This window comes from Garra rufa, chromosome 18, assembly GCF_049309525.1.
Source record: "Garra rufa chromosome 18, GarRuf1.0, whole genome shotgun sequence".
NCBI lineage: Eukaryota > Metazoa > Chordata > Actinopteri > Cypriniformes > Cyprinidae > Garra > Garra rufa.
The window spans coordinates 36,181,687-36,203,078 of record NC_133378.1 but is presented as its reverse complement, the minus strand read 5'-3'; the positions used below and the strand labels follow the sequence as shown (position 1 = coordinate 36,203,078).

The 21,392-nt window shown below is 30.0% G+C and overlaps 1 protein-coding gene across 1 annotated transcript in view; it reads left to right on the top strand.

Annotated features, from left to right (window-relative positions):
• Positions 1–21,392, top strand: part of mical1 (microtubule associated monooxygenase, calponin and LIM domain containing 1) — a 57,314-nt gene that overhangs the window by 22,959 nt on the left and 12,963 nt on the right. The window contains exons 6-17 of the mRNA XM_073822749.1: positions 45–145; positions 624–881; positions 2,332–2,447; positions 2,873–2,999; positions 3,107–3,185; positions 3,328–3,475; positions 6,145–6,341; positions 11,576–11,685; positions 12,035–12,115; positions 12,267–12,459; positions 14,580–14,650; positions 19,069–19,801. Coding sequence (XP_073678850.1) covers positions 45–145; positions 624–881; positions 2,332–2,447; positions 2,873–2,999; positions 3,107–3,185; positions 3,328–3,475; positions 6,145–6,341; positions 11,576–11,685; positions 12,035–12,115; positions 12,267–12,459; positions 14,580–14,650; positions 19,069–19,801 — 2,214 coding nt within the window. The remainder of the gene's footprint in view (positions 1–44; positions 146–623; positions 882–2,331; positions 2,448–2,872; positions 3,000–3,106; positions 3,186–3,327; positions 3,476–6,144; positions 6,342–11,575; positions 11,686–12,034; positions 12,116–12,266; positions 12,460–14,579; positions 14,651–19,068; positions 19,802–21,392) is intronic.

The window sequence follows — 21,392 nt, the reverse complement described above, 5'->3', positions numbered from 1 at the left end:
CACACACCTTCATTTCTGTCCTGTCGCTTTGTCATGTTTTCCAGGCGTTGATCTAGAGAACATTGTCTACTACAAAGATGATACTCACTACTTTGTGATGACTGCAAAAAAGGCGAGCTTGTTAAAAAAAGGAGTGATAAAGCAGGTACGACACACAGTGAAACGTTTAAAGACTTAAGGCTTTGAGAATATCTTATTTAAAGGCTGAACAGAACCTAGAAATGCTTAAAAAGAAACTGATTTTATCAGCAGAGGTGATGCTTTAGGCTTGCTTCAACTCGTTTCCAGCTCACATTTACCAATCCTTACAGCTATTCTTGTCCTGTATTCTCACTGGAATAACTGCAGACAGTTGCTATTTGTGTTCTCTTAGAAATGCAACCTGTGTATTTTAGCTCAAACGAAGCACAAATTAAATAAATACAAGCAGCGATATTGTGAAATATTATTACTAATGAGAATAACTGTTTTCTATGTGAATATATTATAAAATATAATTTATTCCAGTTATCAAAACTGAATTTTCAGCATCATTACTCCAGTCTTCAGTGTCACATGATCCTTCAGAATTTTTTTCTAATATGCTGATTTGCTAAACAACAAGACTTGTTTCTCATTCTCAGGACTTTTCTGATGTCAATCAGTTGCTTGCACCTGCAAACGTCAACCAGGAGGCCTTGCAGAAGTATGCATACGAGGCCGCTGACTTCTCCACAGACCACATGCTCCCGGATCTGGAGTTTGCAAAGAACCACTTGGGCCACCCAGACGTGGCCGCATTTGATTTCACCTGCATGCACAGGGCAGACAATGCCTCTCTGGTGAGGGAGAGGAAGGGGAAGAGACTGCTCATCGCGTTGGTGGGAGACACTCTGGTAGAGGTATGTTATGAGTATAGTGTATGAGTAAACAAAGTGATTATGATGTTAGACTGATGATATCAGTCTGAGCTTTCAAAAGTACTAGTGTCTTTCTTTGTACATTCTAAGTTTGTATGATCAGTCTGTATGTAGTTGTGTAACGGCCAAATTTAATTTATTTATTAGTTTATTTATACATTGGTGTTTTATTTTAATACATTTGTATTTGTTTTATTTATTTAATACATTTTTATTTTTATGCATTTTTATTTTATTTTGTTTTGTTTTAATACATTTTTATTTTATTTTATTTTATACATTTTTATTTTTATGCATTTTTATTTTGTTTTGTTTTGTTTTAATACATTTTTATTTTCTTTTTTACATTTTTTATTTTATTTTAATACATTTTTGTTTTATTTTATTTAAAACAGTTTTGTTTGTTAATACATTTTTATATGAAGACATTTGTATTTTATTTATTTAATTTTATTTAATAAATTTTTATTTTAATAAATTTTATTTTATTTTAATATATTTTTATTTTAATACATTATTTTATTTTAACATTTTTTATTTATTTTAATACGTTTTTATTTTTTTATTTTATACATTTTTATTTTATGTAATTTTTATTTTTTATGCATTTTTATTTTATTTTGTTTTGTTTTAATACATTTTTATTTTATGTAATTTTTATTTTTTATGCATTTTTATTTTATTTTGTTTTTTTTTATACATTTTTATTTTATTTTTTACATTTTTATTTTATTTTAATACATTTTTGTTTAATTGTATTAATACAGTTTTGTTTGTTTTAATACATTTTTATATGAAAATATTTGTATTTTATTTATTTATTTTTATTTAATACATTTTTATTTATTTTAATACGTTTATTTTTTATTTTATAAATTATTTTATTTAATTATTTTTTTATTTTGAACATTTTTATTTTATCTTAATATATTTTATATTGCTTTAATACATTTCTATTTTATTTAATACATTTTTATTTTTATGCATTTTTATTTTATTTTGTTTTAATACATTTTTATTTTATTTTATTTTTACATTTTATTTGAATACATTTTTGTTTTGTTTTATTTTATTTAATACAGTTTTGTTTGTTTTAATACATTTTTATATGAAAACATTTGTATTTTATTTATTTAATTTTATTTAATAAATTTTCATTTTATTTGAATATATTTTTATTTTAATACATTATTTTATTTTAACATATTTTTATATATTTCAAAACGTTTTTATTTTTTTTATTTTATACATTTTTATTTTATCTTAATATATTTTATTTTGTTTTAATACATTTTTATTTTATTTAATACATTTTATTTTATTACACTCTTTATTTTAATACATTCTTATTTTATTTTATTTTATTTATTTTTATTTTATTGTATTTATTTTATACATTTTTATTTTAATGCATTTTTATTTTATCCTGCAGCCATTTTGGCCTCTGGGTACTGGCATTGCTCGTGGTTTCTTGGCTGCGTTTGACACGGCATGGATGGTCAGGAGTTGGGGAAAAGGTGTGCCACCCCTAGAGGTGTTGGCAGAGAGGTACAGTTCACTGTTTGTACACCATTTATAACATTACAAAAATATATACATTTTGAATAAATGCTTTTCTTCGGATCATTCTATGAAGAATCCAGGGGGGAAAAAAATCACGGTTTCCACCAAAATATGAAACAGCACAACTGTTTTCAACATTGATAATGATAATCATGTTTCTTAAACAGCAAATCAGCATATTAGAATAATTTCTGAAGGATCATGTGACACTGAAGACTGGAGTAATGATGCTGAAAATTCAGCTTTGCATCACAGGAATAAATTATATTTTAAAATATATTCAAATAGAAACATGTATTTCCATTTTAAATAATATTTATATGTTGTTCAATCAAATAAAAAAGCAATAAAAAAGCAATATATCAATATAAAGCAATATAAAAGCTTGATGCTGTGTTAATCTTTTACAGGGAGAGCGTTTATCAGCTACTCTCTCAAACGTCGCCAGAAAACACCAGCAAGAACTATGCCGCCTACAGCATCGATCCATCCACACGTTACCCTAACGTCAACCTGTCCTCTATCAAACCCATACAGGTCAAACACAAAGTCCTACCTGCCTGAAGTACTGTAACTAGCAATGGAGGCGTTTTTTTTTAATCAAATAGAGTTTCTAATTAAGACTGTTTGTGTTCAATTTAAAGATCAAGCGACAGTACGACGTAGAGGATGGGAAAGCCAACAAGCAGACGAAACCCATCGTAAAAAGTAAACCTAAAAAAGGTAAATGCCATACGAGAGTCACATATACAATATACAATAGATGTTAATAAATGTCATTTTTATATCTGTTAACATCTTAAAAGTGAGCAAACTCAGACTTTACAGTGATGAATTCAGTGATGAGCTGAATTTGTGTGTTTAGACTCTATGAGGCGTCTGGAGGATCTGCTGTCCTGGTGTCAGAAGAACACAGCGGGGTACAAACATGTGAAGGTGAAAGACCTGAGCGAGTCCTGGAGGTCCGGCCTGGCTCTCTGCGCTCTCATCCACAGCTTCAGACCTGACATCATGTAAGATCACCTTAACCAACAGCGAACGAGAATATTAGTAACTGATTAAACATACCAGTTTATTACATTTATGATGTTAAAGAAAAAAACAACTTGACTCGACAGTTGTTATGGAAATTGTGACTCTTTATCTAAAAAAAAGAATCTGACTTTTTTCTCACAATTGCAAGCTTACATCTCACAATTCAGATTTTTTTTCAGAATTGTGTGATGTAAACTCACAATTGCTAGTTCTAAAGTCAGAATCACATGATAACCCTAACTTGCTCTTTTAAGAAACATTATACTTGGACTTTCATAACTTGTAATTGTGAATTTATACCTTTACATGTACATGCTTTTATCCAAAGCGACTTACAAATAAAGACATTAAGTTGGCAAGGGGGTTATTTGTATAAGAAAGTAAATTGATAGAATAGAAGAAATATATAAAAATCTAGTGTTAAAGGCCTTTAAAAAAAAAAAAAAAAAGACAAGCAGTTAGAAAACAAATACAGAGTCAAGTTGTTTTTATATATTTCACAATTCTAAGAAAAGAAGTTAGTAATGCAAGAACAAATGGCAGAATTGCGAGAATATCGAGTTTATATCATAAAATTCCTTGAAAAAAAGTCAGAAGTGTGAGATGTAAAATCGCAATTGCAAGGAAAAAGTTAGAATTGTGAGAGAAAAAGTCACCGTTATCTTTTTCATTTTTTTATTCAGTGGCAGTTAAAGGTTTTCATTGTTTTCATTACTGGGGTGATGAAGCTGAAAATTCAGATGTACCTAAACGGGAATAATTTACATTTTAAAATATATTCAAACAGAAAATATAGAAAATGTATAATACTATTTCACATTATTACTGTTATCTTAGTGTATTTTTGATCCAATGAATGCATAAGAAAGCACTTCTTTTTCAAACACATTAAAAAATCTTACCAAACCAAAGTTTTTGAGTTATTTATATATATATATTATTTATTTATTTATTTATTTTTTCAAGAAGTTTCTTCTGCTTATCAAGGCTGCATTTATTTGATCAAAAATCCAGAAAAAAAAACTGTAATATTGTGTAATATTTTTTAAATTTAAAGTAACTGTTTTCAGTGTGAATATATTTTAAAATAATAATTTATTCCTGTGATGCAAAGCTGAATTTATCAATGTTGAAAACAGTTGTGCTGCTTAATATTTTGTTGAAACCTGTTATCATTTTTTTTTTTTCAAGATTCTTTAATAAATAAAAAGTTAATGGGAGCAGCATTTATTTAAAATAGAAATCTTTTGTAACAATATAAACTACCATTTAAAAGTTTGTGGTCAGTACATTTTTTTTAAAAGAAATTAATACTGGATGCAGTGTTGTTTTTGACAACCATCTTAGATTTAGTCTTAGTCTTAGTCTTTTGGACTAAAATGGTTATTAGTTTTAGTCAAATTTTAGTCACTTCTATATGTGATAGTTTTAGTCCAATTTTAGTCGACGAAAAGTCAAGAAGGTTTTAGTCTAGTTTTAGTCGACGAAAAGTCAAAAAGGTTTTAGTCTAGTTTTAGTCAAAAAAAGGGGAAAAAGTAGTCTTTTAACAAATTAATGTAGGTCAGTAAGTATTTTGCTGTTGGGTAGTGTCACTTATAAGTTCTGAAAATAGCAGATCTATAGTTCAACACAATGTGAGCTTCCGGATCGACTATTTTCACCAATAATTACAATAATGAAGGAATGTTTTAGAACATAAAAGACAAACAAGGATAGAATGCTAAAACGGCTTGCCATACTAGTATAGCAAAGAGCATTTAATGCTAAAACGGCTTGCCATAGCGGCAGGTACTTTTTTCGGTTTTAATTGGCATGCACAATAAGCAGAAATGTCATGCATTTTAAATGTCTGACGGACCACCCACTAACATTTTCGTCTATTCTCGTCTCGTCAACGAAAACTCACACACGTCTCGTCATGTTTTAGTCATCAACGAGCCATTTTTATCTCGTCATCGTCTCGTTTTCGTCATGGAAAAAAGTGGCGTCAACGAAATGATTTCGTCATCGTCATCGTTGACGAAAACAACACTGACTGGATGTGTTAAATTTATTTTTTTTAAAAAGCATAGACTTATATTGTTCAAAAAGATTTCTATTTTAAATAAATGCAGTTTTTCAGTTTTTATTCATCAAAGAAACCTGAAAAAAGGACACAGGATCTAAAAAATATTAAGCAGCACAACTGTTTCCAACATTGATAATTAAAGTAAGAAATCAGCATATTAGAAGTATTTTTGAAGATCATGTGACATTAAAAACTGGAGAAATTATGCTGAAAGTTCAGTTTTGCATCACAAGAAAAAAATTGTATTTTGAAATGTAATATGTAATAATATTTCACATTTTTTTCTGTATTTTTGATCAAGTAAATGCATAAGAGAATTCTTTGAAAACATTGAAAATCTTATTCATCCCAAACTTTTGAACGGCAGGATAGATAGATAGATAGATAGATAGATAGATAGATAGATAGATAGATAGATAGATAGATAGATAGATAGATAGATAGATAGATAGATAGATAGATAGATAGATAGATAGATAGGTAGGTAGGTAGGTAGGTAGGTAGGTAGGTAGGTAGATAATACACTTATAATACATGCAACAGTATGCAAATAATATGCATGTTAACCCTTTCTTTCAGTGACATGTCTTGTCTAGATGAATATAACATCACCGGGAACAATAAGTTGGCTTTCGACCTTGTGGAGAAAGAGCTCGGCGTCGCTCCCATCATGCGTGCCAGTGATATGACCACCTGCGGGAAAATCGACCAGCTGTCTATGGTCGCATACCTCACACAGATACGCAACGCTCTCACAGAGAAACACACACCAGCAGGTAATCAGGGCCGTTTCTGGAGACATTCGTAACTTTGAAAGGCACTTTTAATTTGTTGCTAGTATATACATTGCTTTTTCAGTTTCAGACTGAATATCTAATTTTAAAGGATTTTACCTTAAGACTGTAATATTTTACAGTTAATTTTATTATGACTGGCAAACCTTTGCAAACTGACCTGGTTCACACACGCTGCTGTTTTTGTAGTGTGGATGATTAATGAATAGTTGTTAATGTGTTAAAGGATTAGTTCACTTCCAGAATAAACATTTCCTCGTAAGTTGCTCACTCCCATCTCATCCAAGATGTTCATGTCTTTCTTTCTTCAGTCGCAATTAAGAGAGAATTAAGAAAGAAATTAAGGTTTTAAGAAAAACGTTCCAGGATTTTTCTCCATATAATGGACTTCAAAAGGGGATCAACGGGTTGAAGGTCCAAATTGCAGTTTCAATGCAGTTTCAAAGGGCTCTACACAATCTCAGCCGAGGCATAATAATAATCCCCACTGAAGTCCATTATATGGAGAAAATTCCTGGAATGTTTTTCTCTAAAAACTTTTTTTTGTGACTGAAGAAAGAAAGACATAGGGGTGAGTAAATTATCAGGAAATTTTAATTCAGGAGTGAACTAAACCTTTAATACGACAGCGTTTTAGTGTCTTATTAAAAAAAAAAAAATCTAGATTGTCGGAATGTTTCGAGAATAAAGTCCGGAATGTTTCAAGAATAAAGTCAGAATGTTTCGAGAATAAAGTCGTAATGTTTCGAGAATAAACTCAGAATGTTACGAGAATAAACTCGGAATGTTTCGAGAATAAAGTCGGAATGTTTTGGTAATAAACTCAGAATGTTACGAGAATAAACTCGGAATGTTTTGAGAATAAACTCGGAATGTTTCCAGGATGTTTTTCAGAATAAAGGTGGAATCTTTCGAGAATAAAGTCGGAATGTATCGAGAATAAAGTTGTAATGTTTTAAGAATAAAGTCGAAATGTTCGGAGAATTCAAATCGTGTAATTTGTAGAAATTAAAGTTATAATATTTTTATAGTATTGTGCATGAAAAGGCCTGGATTGAGAGCACCAGGAGAAGTTGCCAGGCCACCAGAATTTATTTGAATATTGTTGCCTCTGAGCGGCCGCATCATCTTACTAGGATGAGGAAGAGTCAATTTTAAGGACTCAAAGAAACAGCTTAATTTTTAATGCTACAAATATACGTGGGATTATTATCAGAAATCATATCATTTGTCATACTCTCAGGGACGTATGCTTGGAAATAATTTTTTATGTCTTCGATTGCATTCGTTATTTGCAATATAAAACAAAATCTACTCTCAAAATATTAGAATTTTAATCTTGTAATTGCTATGAATTGATTCTCGTAATGTTTACTGTAATCTCGAAGTATTTCGACTTTATTCTCGTAATTTCCACTTTATTCTCTAAATATTTTGACTTTATACTCGTAGTATTTCAACTTTATTCTCAAAATATTACAACTTTAATCTTGTAGTATTTTGACTTTTTTCTTGAAATATTTCGACTTTATTCTCGTAATATTCGACTTTATTCTCATAATTTCGACTTTGTTGTCATAAATTTTGACTTTATTCTCCAAATATTGAAACTTTATTCTCGTAATATTTCGACTTAATTCTCGTAATATTTCGACTTTATTCTTGTAATTTTGACTTTATTCTTGAAACATTTAGACTTTATTCTTGTAATTTCAACTTTATTTTCGTAATATTTCGACTTTATTCTCGTAATTTCAACTTTATTCTTGAAACATTTAGACTTTATTCTTGTAATTTCAACTTTATTTTCGTAATATTTCGACTTTATTCTCGTAATTTCAACTTTATTCTTGAAACATTTAGACTTTATTCTCGTAATTTAAATTTTATTTTCGAAATATTTCGACTTTATTCTCGAAGTATTTTGACTTTATTATCAAAATATTCAGATTTTAATATCGTAGTATTTCGTCTTTATTCTCATAATAATCTGACTTTAATCTCGTAGTATTTCGACCTTATTCTCGTATTTTTGACTTTATTCTCTAAATATATCAACTTTTTCTCATAGTATTTTGACTTTATTCTCGAAACATTTCGATTTTATTCTTGTAATTTCTACTTTATTTTCGAAATATTTCAACTTTATTCTCGTAATATTTAGACTTTATTTTTATAATTTCGACTTTGTTCTCGTAATATTTTGACTTTATTCACCAAATATTGAAACTTTATTCTCGTAATATTTCGACTTAATTCTCATAATATTTCGACTTTATTCTTGTAATTTTGACTTTATTCTTGAAACATTTAGACTTTATTCTTGTCATTTCAACTTTATTTTCAAAATATTTCGACTTTATTCTTGTAGTATTTCGTCTTTATTCTCAAAATAATCTGACTTTAATCTCGTAGTGTTTCGACCTTATTCTTGTAATTTCTACTTTATTTTCAAAATATTTCGACTTTATTCTCGTAGTATTTCAACTTTATTTTCAAAATATTTTTACTTTATTGTAATTTCGACTTTATTCTCAAAATATTACGACTTTAATCTCGTAACCTTAGATTTTTTTTTTTAACGTGGCACTGAAACCTTGTAATACTTTAAGAAGGTCCATAATTAAATTTTAAATAATTAGAGAAAGTTCATTTTTGTGTGTAAATATAGGCAGTCATATATAGGCAGTCGGTTTAAAAGTATGGATATTTTTTTTTATTATTATTATTATTTTTTTATCTCTTCTGCTCACCAAGGCTGCATTTATTTGATCAAAATACAGTAAAAACAGTAAATATGTGAAATATTCTTACAATTTCATATAACTGCTTTCTGTCTGAACATATTGTGTAATTGTTAAAGTGTAATTTATTCCTGTGATGCAAAGCTGAATTTTCAGCATCATTACTCCAGTCTTCAGTATAACATGGTTTCAGAAATCATTCTAATATGTTGATTTGCTCCTCTATCAACGTTAAAAACAAAAGAACCAGATTTATTTAAAATAATATAAATCTTTTGTAACATTATAAACATATTTCCTGTCACGTTTGGTCACTTTAATGCATCCTTGCTGAATAAAAATATAAATTTTTAGAGTATTTAAGAGAAACAGGTTGGACGATGAATGTCTCAGATAATGGCTCATATAATAGCATCATCACCACTACCTCAAATCAGTGCCGCTGTCTCTTTAAGACCCCTTCCCAGCATGCACTGCTGCGAATGGGCAGTATTCTGCTGTAGTCTGTAGTCTGACAGCAGCGGCTGCAGCAGCAAATGCACTCAGCTGGGGAGAAATCAGCTGCTCATGGGCGATTCGGTGGGAGTGGATCTCAGTCCAGCCTCGACACGCACCGCTCTGTGAGACGGATTACAAAACGCCATCTGCAGAGGAGGAACCGCAGCCGTTCGAGGGGCTTTGGGGAGCGGCATTGAGCGTTTAGTTGTCGGATGCTGTGTTTGGGAGGGGATCTCACACAGATGTGCTCCAGGTTGAGCTGTCACTCACGCAGACTGTGGATGTGTGTATTCTGGGGAAGGGGGTGGGATCCGATACAGCTCTACATCTCTAACACGCCACTGCAAAGCGCATATTGAATGTGACGACTCGTATTTGTGCCAGTTTAAAGGGTAGGAAATTATTTTATTATATTTTGTTTTATATTAATGTGATTATGGAGTATTGCTTTATTTTACTTTGTGTTCATTTTAATGTATTGCTGAAGCAATAGCGATTTGCATCTAAAATGCACGGTTTATGTTAGGATGCTCTGGATTATGAAGGAGAATGACTCTTTTCTTGTTTAATTATGTGTTTATGATATGGTTAATGATGTTTAGGATTTGAATACATTTTAAGCATTTTTAATTTGCATGTTTAATTTACAGTTCACAGCATTTATTTTAAATGTTATTTATTTTCATGTCATTTTGTTTTTAATTATTCAAAATATTTTAAAATATATTTCGATATTTATTAACTATTCATTTTTTTGATATGCTTTTATTGCTTTGAGTTGTTGAACTACATGTAAAATACAATGGTTTTAAGATTTTGCATTATGTGTGTTTTTTTAATGCATTTAAATATTTCTTGACCATTTATTTTTTTATAGGTTTTATGTTATTGCTTTGAGTTGAACTACATGTAAAATAACATGCTTTTAAGACCATACCATGCTTTGAGTATACAGTGCTTTTATGATTTTGCAGGTTTTATTTTATTATTGTTTATTAATATTTTAATTTATTTGTATTTTTGTTTTGTATTTTAAAGTTTGATATTTATTAACTATTCATTTGTATATGATTTATATTATGTTATATTATATTATTGAACTTATTAAACAACTACATTTGAAAATGTGAACTACATTTAAGATTTAGCATTTGTATTTTAATATTGTTTATTAATATATTTCTGTATTTTAATTTCTATATTTTGTTAAAAATAAAATAAAAAGAAATAATGTTTTTATATTTCTGTAATATATATATATATATATATATATATATATATATATATGTATGTATATATATATATATATATATATATTATGTTATATATATAAATATAAAAATAAACATATATTATATATATATTTTATTAGATTATATATTTTATTTTATTAGATATTTATATATTAATTATTATATTATTATCTTATAAAAATAAATAAAGAATTATATTTATTTATTTATTATTATATTTTTGCTTTGTTTTTTTAGTTGTTTTTACAGCTGAATACAGAAAATAAGTTTTGGCTATTTTATTAGCATTTATTAATATTTTAATTTATTTGTGTTTTTTTATATTTCTGTATTTATTGTTCTCTTTCTATCTGTCTATCTATCTATCCATTCAGCAATTTTTATTTTATTATTGTTTATTAATATTTTAATTTATTTGTACTTTTGTTTTTATTTTAAATATGTTTAAAATATTGATATATTTATGAACTATGATATGTAATGTTTTGTTTTATTTGTGATTTTTGGTCTTTATTTATGGTTTTAAAATATTTAAGACTTTTTACTTTTACATTTTTTCTTCTTTTTATGTATACAATTGTACTACTTTGATTTTAGCTCTGCGTGAGCTATCATGCATCTTCAAACATAGCTGTGGAAACGTTTCTGGAAGACTAATTTCTCCAGATCTATTATCCATTTATTTGCATCTCACTATTTTCATTCTTTTTGTCTTCCTCAGAGCGCTCCAACAGCCTCTCGCCCATCAGCAAGACCCTCTCGTTGTCAAGAACCCGCACGGCCACCGTCTTCCTCAACACGCTCAAGCGCAACTCCATCCAAAGACGCAAGGTACGCAAACACCTGCCTGTTATCATATAAAAGAAAGCCCCTATTGTTGACAATGTAGCAGTGGAGCCTGTCAAAGGTCATGTGTAGTGTGTCGGGTTAAATAGAGCATAAGCTCAAGTGAAATCTGTCGTAACGAACCACAACTAAACGCCCCTGTTACACGCACAGCTGTTGCCAAAGCTAATTACTCCCATGCAGTTGACACAATGAGGAAGTAAAGCGATAGGTAGTGTTTGCTTGTGCATTTGCAGTAGATAAGGGTGAAATCATTGTTTATTTCTGTCGATCTGCTGTCGCCACATTACGTAACCTGAGCTGTAAATGAGATCATGTGACCCGTGTCTCTCAGGACCGGCTGGCATCGGAGAAAGCACCAAAACAGCAAAAGATGAAGGAGAAAGAGGAGGAGAAGGAAGTGAATGAGGAAAAGGTAAGTGGTGAAATAAAGTTTCTCAATAAATCTGTGCAACGGTGCTGTTGCGATACAGTTAAGGCCTGTTAAGAGCAAAGACGGTTATTCTGTTATATGTGTGTGTGTATTCATTATTTTTGCAATATCTTAAATCTTGTCTTATGTTTAGCCTGCGGTGCCTGTGGCGCCCATGTCCTCATCAGAGATGGGCAGCAGTGAGCTCTGTTATTTCTGCAACAAGCATCTGTACGTGCTGGAGAGAGGAAGCGCTGAGGGCAAGTTCTTCCATCGCAGTTGTTTCAATTGTTATCAGTGCGGCTCCACCCTGCGGCAGGGCGGATACACTTTCCACTCCGACACGGGTAAGTCTGGGATATATGGTCATGCCAAAAATCCTTGATATGAAGTAAAGCTTATTTATTTTATTTTATTATTTATTTTATTTTATAATTATATTATGTTATAATTAGTTTAATTTTTTTTTTTTTTTTTACTTATACTTTATTTTACTTCAGTATTTTTTATTTTACATTATTAATGCTTCATTTTATTTTATTTTTTATTTCATTTTTTTATTTATTTTTAACTTATACCTAAATTTAGTTTATTTTTATTTTTTTTTGTTTACTTTATTATACTTTATTTTATTTTACTTTCGTATATTTTAATTTACATTATTATGCTTCATTTTATTTTATTTTTTATTTCAATTTTTGATTTATTTTACCTTATTATACCTAATTTTATTTTTATTTATTTTTTTTATTTACTTTATTATGCTTCATTTTATTTTACTTTAGTATGTTTCATTTTATTTTACTTTATGCTTCAGTTTATTTAATTTCAGTTTTATTATATCTTATTATACTTTATTTTTTATTTAATTTTTTCATTTTATTTTACCGTATTCATTTTATTTATACTTCATTTTATTTTACCTTATTGTACTTCAATTTAGTTAATTTTTTTGCTTCGTTTTATTATATTTTATTTTTATTTTTTTAGTTTACTTTAATATACTTATTTTTTTATACTTCATTTTATTATACCTTATTACACTTTATTTTCTTTTTTCTTTTATTTTACTTAATTTTATTTTACCTTAGTGTACTTGATTTTATTTTACCATATTCTTTATTTTCAATTGAGTTCATTTTATTTTATTTTTTATTTTACTTTATTATGCTTAACTGTATTTTACTTTAGTATACTTGATTTTATTTTACCTTATTAATCGTCATTTTATTTATACTGCGTTTTATTATACTTCACCTTCTTATACTTCAATTTAGTTAATTTAATATATTTTTTTGTTTTATTTTACTTTATTTTACTTTATTTTTAATTTTATTTTTTATTATTTTATTATACTTCGTTTTATTTTACCTTATAATACTTTATTTTATTTCATTTTTTCATTTTATTTATACTTCATTTTGTTTTACCTTATTATACTTCAATTTAGTTAATTTAATTTAATTTATTTTTTACTTTATTATACTTCATTTTATTTCATTTTTATTTTTTTGTTTACTTTAGTATACTTAATTTTTTATACTTAATTTTATTATACTATATTATATTATACTTCTTTTAATTTATACATCATTTTATTTTACCTTATAACACTTGATTTTCATTTTTCTTTTATTTTACTTTACTATATTTTACCTTATTATACTTTATTTTATTTGACCTTATTCTTCATTTTCAATTTAGTTAATTTAATTTAATTTAATTTTATTTTACTTTATTATACTTAATCATATTTTACTTTAGTATACTTGATTTTATTTTACCTTATTATGCTTCATTTTATTTATTGATTATTGTTTTTTATTCTTTTTTTTTTTACTTCATTTTATTTTACTTTTAATATTATTTTATTATACTTTTATTTTATATTATATTATTATTATTATACTAATTTATTTTACCTTATTGTACTTCATTTTATTTATACTATATATTTTCTTTATTTTTTTTAATTACACCTGATTTTATTTTGATTTATTATACATTATTTTACTTTATTATTCTACATTTTATTTTATTGTACGTAATTTTACTGTGCTTTTTCTTATACTTCCATTTTATTTGACCTTATTATAAATCATTTCTGAATGATAATAAATATTTTAGCCTGGATATTTCTTATATTTCTTACATTACATAATGCAGTTTATTATTTATCATGCGCTTGTCTCTCATCTGCTGTCATAAGGACCGAAACATCTTGGATGTTACATAAATTATTACATAAGCGATTCATAACTTGCACAGTGTGAAATGCTCTTATATTAGGTCCTCCTAATTATTACAGCACATGTAAATTACAATCAACCACCTATGCACCTACTTATGGGGGCTTGTTCAATAATTTACCTTTTGTCTGAAAAAGCATGTACATCAATGTTACATCCCTTAATATTTATAGCACAGGCCAATCTAAAACATGTTGTTGAATTTGATTTGTCTTCAGGGAGATTCTACTGTGAACTGCACTCAGCAGCTGAGGAAGAAGAGGGTGATGACGATCACAGAGGCTCACAGGTATGAATCACATCAGAGCTAATGAGACGCTTGATTGCCTCCAATTTATTGTCGGATCTCTTGTGTGAGGATACTGGGAAGGATATTGCTCTGAGAGTGTGGGGAGCATAATAACTTAGATAATTAAGCCATAGATCTGTAGTTCAGATACACAAAAATATATGTGACCCTGAACCACAAAACCAGTCTTAAGTAGCACTGGTATATTTGTAGCAATAGCCAACAATACATTGTATGGGTCAAAATGATCGATTTTTCTTTTATGCCAAAAATCATTAGGATATTAAGATCATGTTCCATGAAGATATTTGTAAATGTCCTACCGTAAATATATCAGAACTTTTTGATTGGTAGTATACTAACTAAGAATTTCATTTGGACAACTTTAAAGGTGATTTTTTTGCACCCTCAGATCAAATATTGTCCTATCCTAACAAACCATACATCAATAGGAAACTTATATTCAGCTTTCAGATGATGTATTAATCTCAATTTTTTTTTAAATTGACCCTTATGACTGGTTTTGTGGTCCAAGGTCACATATGTGACCCTGGACCACAAAACCAGTCTTAAGTCGCTGGGGTATATTTGTAGCAATAGCCAAAAATACATAGTATGGGTCAAAATTATTGATTTTTCTTTTATGGCAAAAATCATTAGGAAATTAAGTAAAGATCATGTTCCTTGAAGATTTTTTGTAAAATCCTTACTATAAATATATCAAAATGTAATTTTTGATTAGTAAAATGCATTGTTAAGAACTTAATTTGGAGAACTTTAAAGGTGATTTTCTCAGTATTTTGATTTATTTGCACCCTCAGATTCCATATTTTCAAATAGATTTATCTCGGCCAAATATTGTCCTATCTTAACAAACCATACATCAATAGAAAGCTTATATTCATGATGTGGTCCAAGGTCACATATATGAAATTGATTTATTTGGATACCATGGTAATACACTTTTTTTTTACTGCCTCGGGTACAATTTTTAATTGTTTTTCTAGTAGTTTTACCATCTGTCCGATGAAAATCGCACACCTCTCTTAATAAGTCACATGATTTCAAGTGTTATTCACGACCATAGTGCAAACTTAAAGGAGAAGTGCACTTCTAGAGCAAAAACTTACAGATAATGTGTAGTTTTTTGAGGAAAACATTTCAGGATTTCTCTCTATATAGTGGACTTCTATGGTGCTTGCAAGTTTAAACTTCCAAAATGCAGTTTAAAAGCAGCTTCAAAGAGCTCTAAATGATCCCAGCCCAGGAAGAAGGGTCTTATCTAGCAAAATGATTGAAATTTTTTTTACAATTTATATACTTTTTAGGGATGGGACGATACACCTACCTCCCAATTTAAGACTATTACAATACTTGGGTGCCGTTATGATACGTATTGAGTTTTTTTTTTAAATAGAGTGAAGACTTCTACAAGTATTAGGATTCGATATTGTTATTAGGGCTAGTCTGCCAATTCAAATGTTCAGCAAAATGAGTAGAAAAATACTTTCTGAAATAAAAATAAAGTGCTGTGTTACTTTGCAAACCGTTTTAGTCATGTTTTCCCGGCAAAACAAATTTTACTTTGTTTACCTCAAAGTATAATTGGTCATCCTATTAAAAATAACATTCAAATTGGATCATTTTAGAGCTTTAAAGTGCTGGAAATAGTTATGGTAAATGCTGGAAAGTCATTGAAAAGGTGCTTGAATTTCCCTCTCAAAGGTTGTACAAGCCCTGAAATGAATAATGTATTACTATTTCTACCACAACACCAAGGTTATAGTTAGCATTAATACTTCTGGTTTTCTGACGTTAGTCAGAAGTCGTTAGTCATCGCTGCAGAAGTATCGGCCAAGTGTTTACAAAGTGAACATGCAAAGAAGATCAAAACCCTTTACAAAAAAAGGTAAAACAGTGATGTAGAATGATTTTGAAGCTGGAGGAGAAAATGAGATGGGAGTTTTTCGACATACCCTAACTGCCTTAATACACAGAGTTCACACAGAGCTAGACAAAACGAGCATTTGAGGTTAAAAAGTATATAAATTGTCTGTTTTTTTATTTAGAAGATAACCAATCGTTTCGCTAGATAAGACCCTTCTTCCTCGGCTGGGATCATTTAGAGCCATTTGAAGCTGCATTTAAACTGCATTTTAGAAGTTCAAACTCATGGACTCCATTGAAGTCCACTATATGGAGAGAAATCCTGAAATGAAAGACATTAACATCTTAGATGATTTTTGTTCTGGATGTGAGCTAATCCTTTAAAGGGTCTTTTCTTGGCTAAGATATATTCAGCCATTTCTTATGAAACGACATGATATGACGAGAACTAATGTGGGTCAGCTGCTGCGTCAGGGATAACATTTTCTTTCCTCTCCAGCACTTGTGCAGAATGGTGTTTAACGCTGTGTGATTGTGCTGTGAATCAGTTTCTGTCGAGTGTGTGTGTGTGTGTGTGTGTGAAGAGGGCGTTTGTGTAAAGTAATGCTTGTGGGATTGGATTCCTAGTGGTTGGTCATAAGACTTAGAGCTGATGCAGTTTTCTGTGAGCTACTCTGATGGTACTGATGCTTTTTCTTGCAACCTATTCGTGACTTGAAGACAAACAGCTTTAGTCCTACTCATTTTAAACAAGCATAATGCTAGTACGCAAATGAAGATGAGAACACTTAGCCAATGTATTTACCTATTTAATGAGCGTTATTATGTTAGGTGTTGTCTAAGGGTGTGCAATATTAACAAAATTATATTAATATCTCTATATTTTGGGGATTTTTTTCAATAATGATTATTTAACTATATTTTGCTGAGTGCTGGTACCTTGGCTGGTTTAGGCCTGTCGTGGATAAGTAAACATGACACTAAAACCTATGGCTGTGTTTTGACACAAATGTCCCGATTTGATCCAATTCGAATTCACAAACAATTCCGATTCGATTCGACTCGACTCAATATCGCTTATTTTGGAAATACAGTTGAGGTCAAGCGTTTACATCCCCCTTTCAGAACCTGGAAAATGTTAATTATTTTACCAAAATAAGAGGGATCATACAAAAAGCATTGTTTATTTAGTACTGACCTGAATAAGATGTTTCACATAAAAGATGGTGACATATAGTCCACAAGAGAAAATTAATAGTTGAATTCATGAAAATGACCCCTTTCAAAAGTTTACATACACTTGATTCTTAATACTGTTATGTTACATGAATAATCCACAGCTGTGTTTTTCATTTAGTGATAGTTGTTCTTGAGTCTCTTGTTTGTCCTGAACAGTTAAACTGCCTGCTGTTCTTCAGAAAAGTCCTTCAGGTCCCACAAATTTTTTGGTTTTCCAGCATTTTTGTGTATTTGAACCCTTTCCAACAATGACTGTATGATTTTGAGATCCATCTTTTCACACTGAGGACAACTCATATGCAACTATTACAGAAGGTTCAAACACTTACTAATGCTCCAGAAGGAACAAACTATGCATTAAATTTAACTTATTTTGTGTTTCTGAAGAACAATACGCTTTTTTTTTTTTTGCATAAACATAAACTACCAGTCAGAATTTTAATGTTTTTTAAGTCTCTTCTGCTCACCAAGCCTGAATCCAGAGTACAGCAAAACTGTAACACTTTGAAAAATTGTTACAAAAGATTTATATTTCAGATAAATGCTGTTTTTCTGAACTTTCTATTCTTTAAAGAAACCTGAATGATGCTAAAAATTCAGCTTTGAAACATAAATTACATTTTAAAATATTTTCAAATTGAAAACAGTTTTTTTAAATAGTAAAAATATTTCACAATTTTACTGTTTTTGCTGTATTTTGAATAAAATAAATGCAGGCATGGTGAGCAGAAGAGACTTCTTTAAAAAAAACATTAAAAATCGTACTGTTCAATAACTTTTGACTGATAATGCATTTGATAATGTCAGCTCACAAATTGTTAAAACAATCATTTTGATATTATTTCAGACAATAAATATTGCACACCCCTAGTGCAGTCACATTAACTGCTATTCTGCACATTTTCATGGTTAAAATGGTAATTTCAACAGAAATTCACACAATCAGGAGTTTTAGCAGAATATTAGAATGATTTCTGAAGGATCATGCGACACCGAAGTAATGATGCTGAAAATTCAGCTTTGCATCATAAATATAAATTAAATTTTAAAATATATTCACATAGAGAACAGTTCTTTTAAACTGCAATAATATTTCACAATTTCACAATTTGTATTGTATTTTTGATCAAATAAATGCAACCCTGATGAGCAAAAGAGACTTCTTTCAAAGGCATTTAAAAGTCATGCTGATCCCAAACTTTGAATTGAGTGTCTTTAACACTTTTTCAGTGCAATAGTTCACACACTTGATTTCAAATATAATGATAATGTCCTGTTTTTCCATTTTTTAGAATCATGTCGAAAATGGCCTTAATGAGGGGGATGATAAGGAGAAAACTCAAAATGGTAAAACCGTGGAGATCTCGTCCCCACCTCCACACCTCTCTGTACGAAGGAAGGGCTCGTATAAGATCTCCGTTGACCCTGACTTTGAAGAATCGACTGAGTGTCTTATTCCAGCAGAGCAGGAAGACCAACCGCCATCCAACCATCAAGAACTGCACAAACCCTCCGAGAGCACAGGCGTCGAGAAACAACAAAACAACGGCAGTCAGTCTGTTCCAGTGCCGGCCCCGCGAGCGTCCAAAACTCCGCTCCCGAAACCTCGCACTGTCCATAACGTGGTCCCTCAACCCTCAGATACCCCTGGGGAGCCAGAGGAGAACCAAGAGGAATCCAAACCTAAACCATCCCTGCGTAAACTTCAACTGAGCGAAGAGGAAAAAGCTGATCTGCTCAGTCAGGATTCAGACTCGGAGACGCCCGCCTCGTCTTCTGCCGCTTCCACCTCCTCTTCCTCTAAGCAGCATGAAGGAGGTGAGGAGGAGGGCTACTGGAGCGGAGGCACCGCAACCGGGAGGAGCTTGCGGGATCAGCGCAACCGGCGCTGTATGAGAAGGAAGAGTGAACCACCGCCTTCCACACAGTCACTACACGGAAAGCTGCGCTCCAAGTTTTCTCCATGGAATCTGTCTTCACCTCGACTACAGCAGCGCTTCAGTGTCCTCAGAGTCGCACCTTTAGGTTAGGAGTCCAATTTTTATTATTATTTATTTTTTTATTTAGTGTAGTTTGTTTTTTAAAGAAGTCTCTTCTGCTCGCTGAGCCTGCATTTATTTAATCCAAAGTACAGCAAAACAGTAAAGTTTTATTTTTATTATTTAAAATAACTGTTTTCTATTTGAAAATATTTTAAAATGAAATTTATTCTTGTGATTTCACAGCTAATTTTTCAGCACCATTACTTCAGTCTTCAGTGTAACATGATCCTTCAGAAATCCTTCTAATAAGCTGATTTGCTGTTCAAAAAACATTTATTATTATTTTTATTATGTTGAAAACAGCTGAGTGGAATTTGATCGGGTTTCTTTTATGAATAGAACGTTCATAAGAATCTTTTGTAACATTAGAAATATCTTGTTCAATCAATTTTAAAGCATCCTTAATAAATAAAAGTATTAATTTCTATAATTTAATTTCGTTTCAGATAAATGCTGATCTATGGATCTTTACATTTATTATTATTTCTATTACGTTGAAAACAGCTGAGTGGAATTTGGTCGGGTTTCTTTTATGAATAGAAAGTTCAGAAGAACAGCATTTATCGGAAATAGAAATCTTTTGTCACTTTATAAATGTCTTTATCATCTTTGAATCAGTTTACACCATCCTTGCTAAATCCTTGAGTTTTGTATTTTAGATAAATGCTGATCTTTGGAACTTTCTATTTATTAAAGAACCTTGATGATGATAATAATAATAACAATAAATGTTTCTCAAACAGCAAATCAACATATTAGAATGATTTCTGGAGGATCATGTGACACTGAAGACAGTAGTAATGATGCTGAAATTCAGCTTTGAAAACACAGTAATAAATCACATTTCAAAATATATTCAAATAGAAAAGTTATTTTAAATAGTAAAAGTATTTCAACATTTTACTGTTTTTGCTGTATTTTGGATCAAATAAATGCAGGCTTGGTGAGCAGAGGAGAATGCTTTAAAAAAAATCACAAATCTTACTGTTCAAAAACTTTTGACTGGTAGTGTATATATTTTTTCATTGCAAAATATTTTTTTATTTAATGCAGTAAATATGATAAATAACAATCTGTTGCAGTAGAATTGTACAGTACAATATTAACATTTATTAACCAGCTGGTAGACTGAATAAATGAAATTCAGCTGAAAATATTACTGAATATTAAAGGGATAGTTCACCCAAAAATGAAAATGGGATGTTTATCTGCTTACCCCCAGGGCATCCAAGATGTAGGTGACTTTGTTTTTTCAGCAGAACACAAACAAAGATTTGTAACTCAAACTGGTGCAGACTGTCAGCCATATCATGGCAGTGGATGAGCACCAAACCTTTAAAAGTAAACAAAAAACATACACAGACAAATCCAAATTACACCCAGCGGCTTGTGACGATACATTGATGTCCTAAGACACAAAACAATCAATTTTTACGAGAAACTGAACCGTATTTATATCATTTTTTACCTTTGATACATAGCCACGTCCAATTTGGATTAGTCTGTGCATGTTTTTTGTTACTTTTAAAAGTCTGGTGCCCATCCACTGCCATTATATGACTGACAGACTGCAT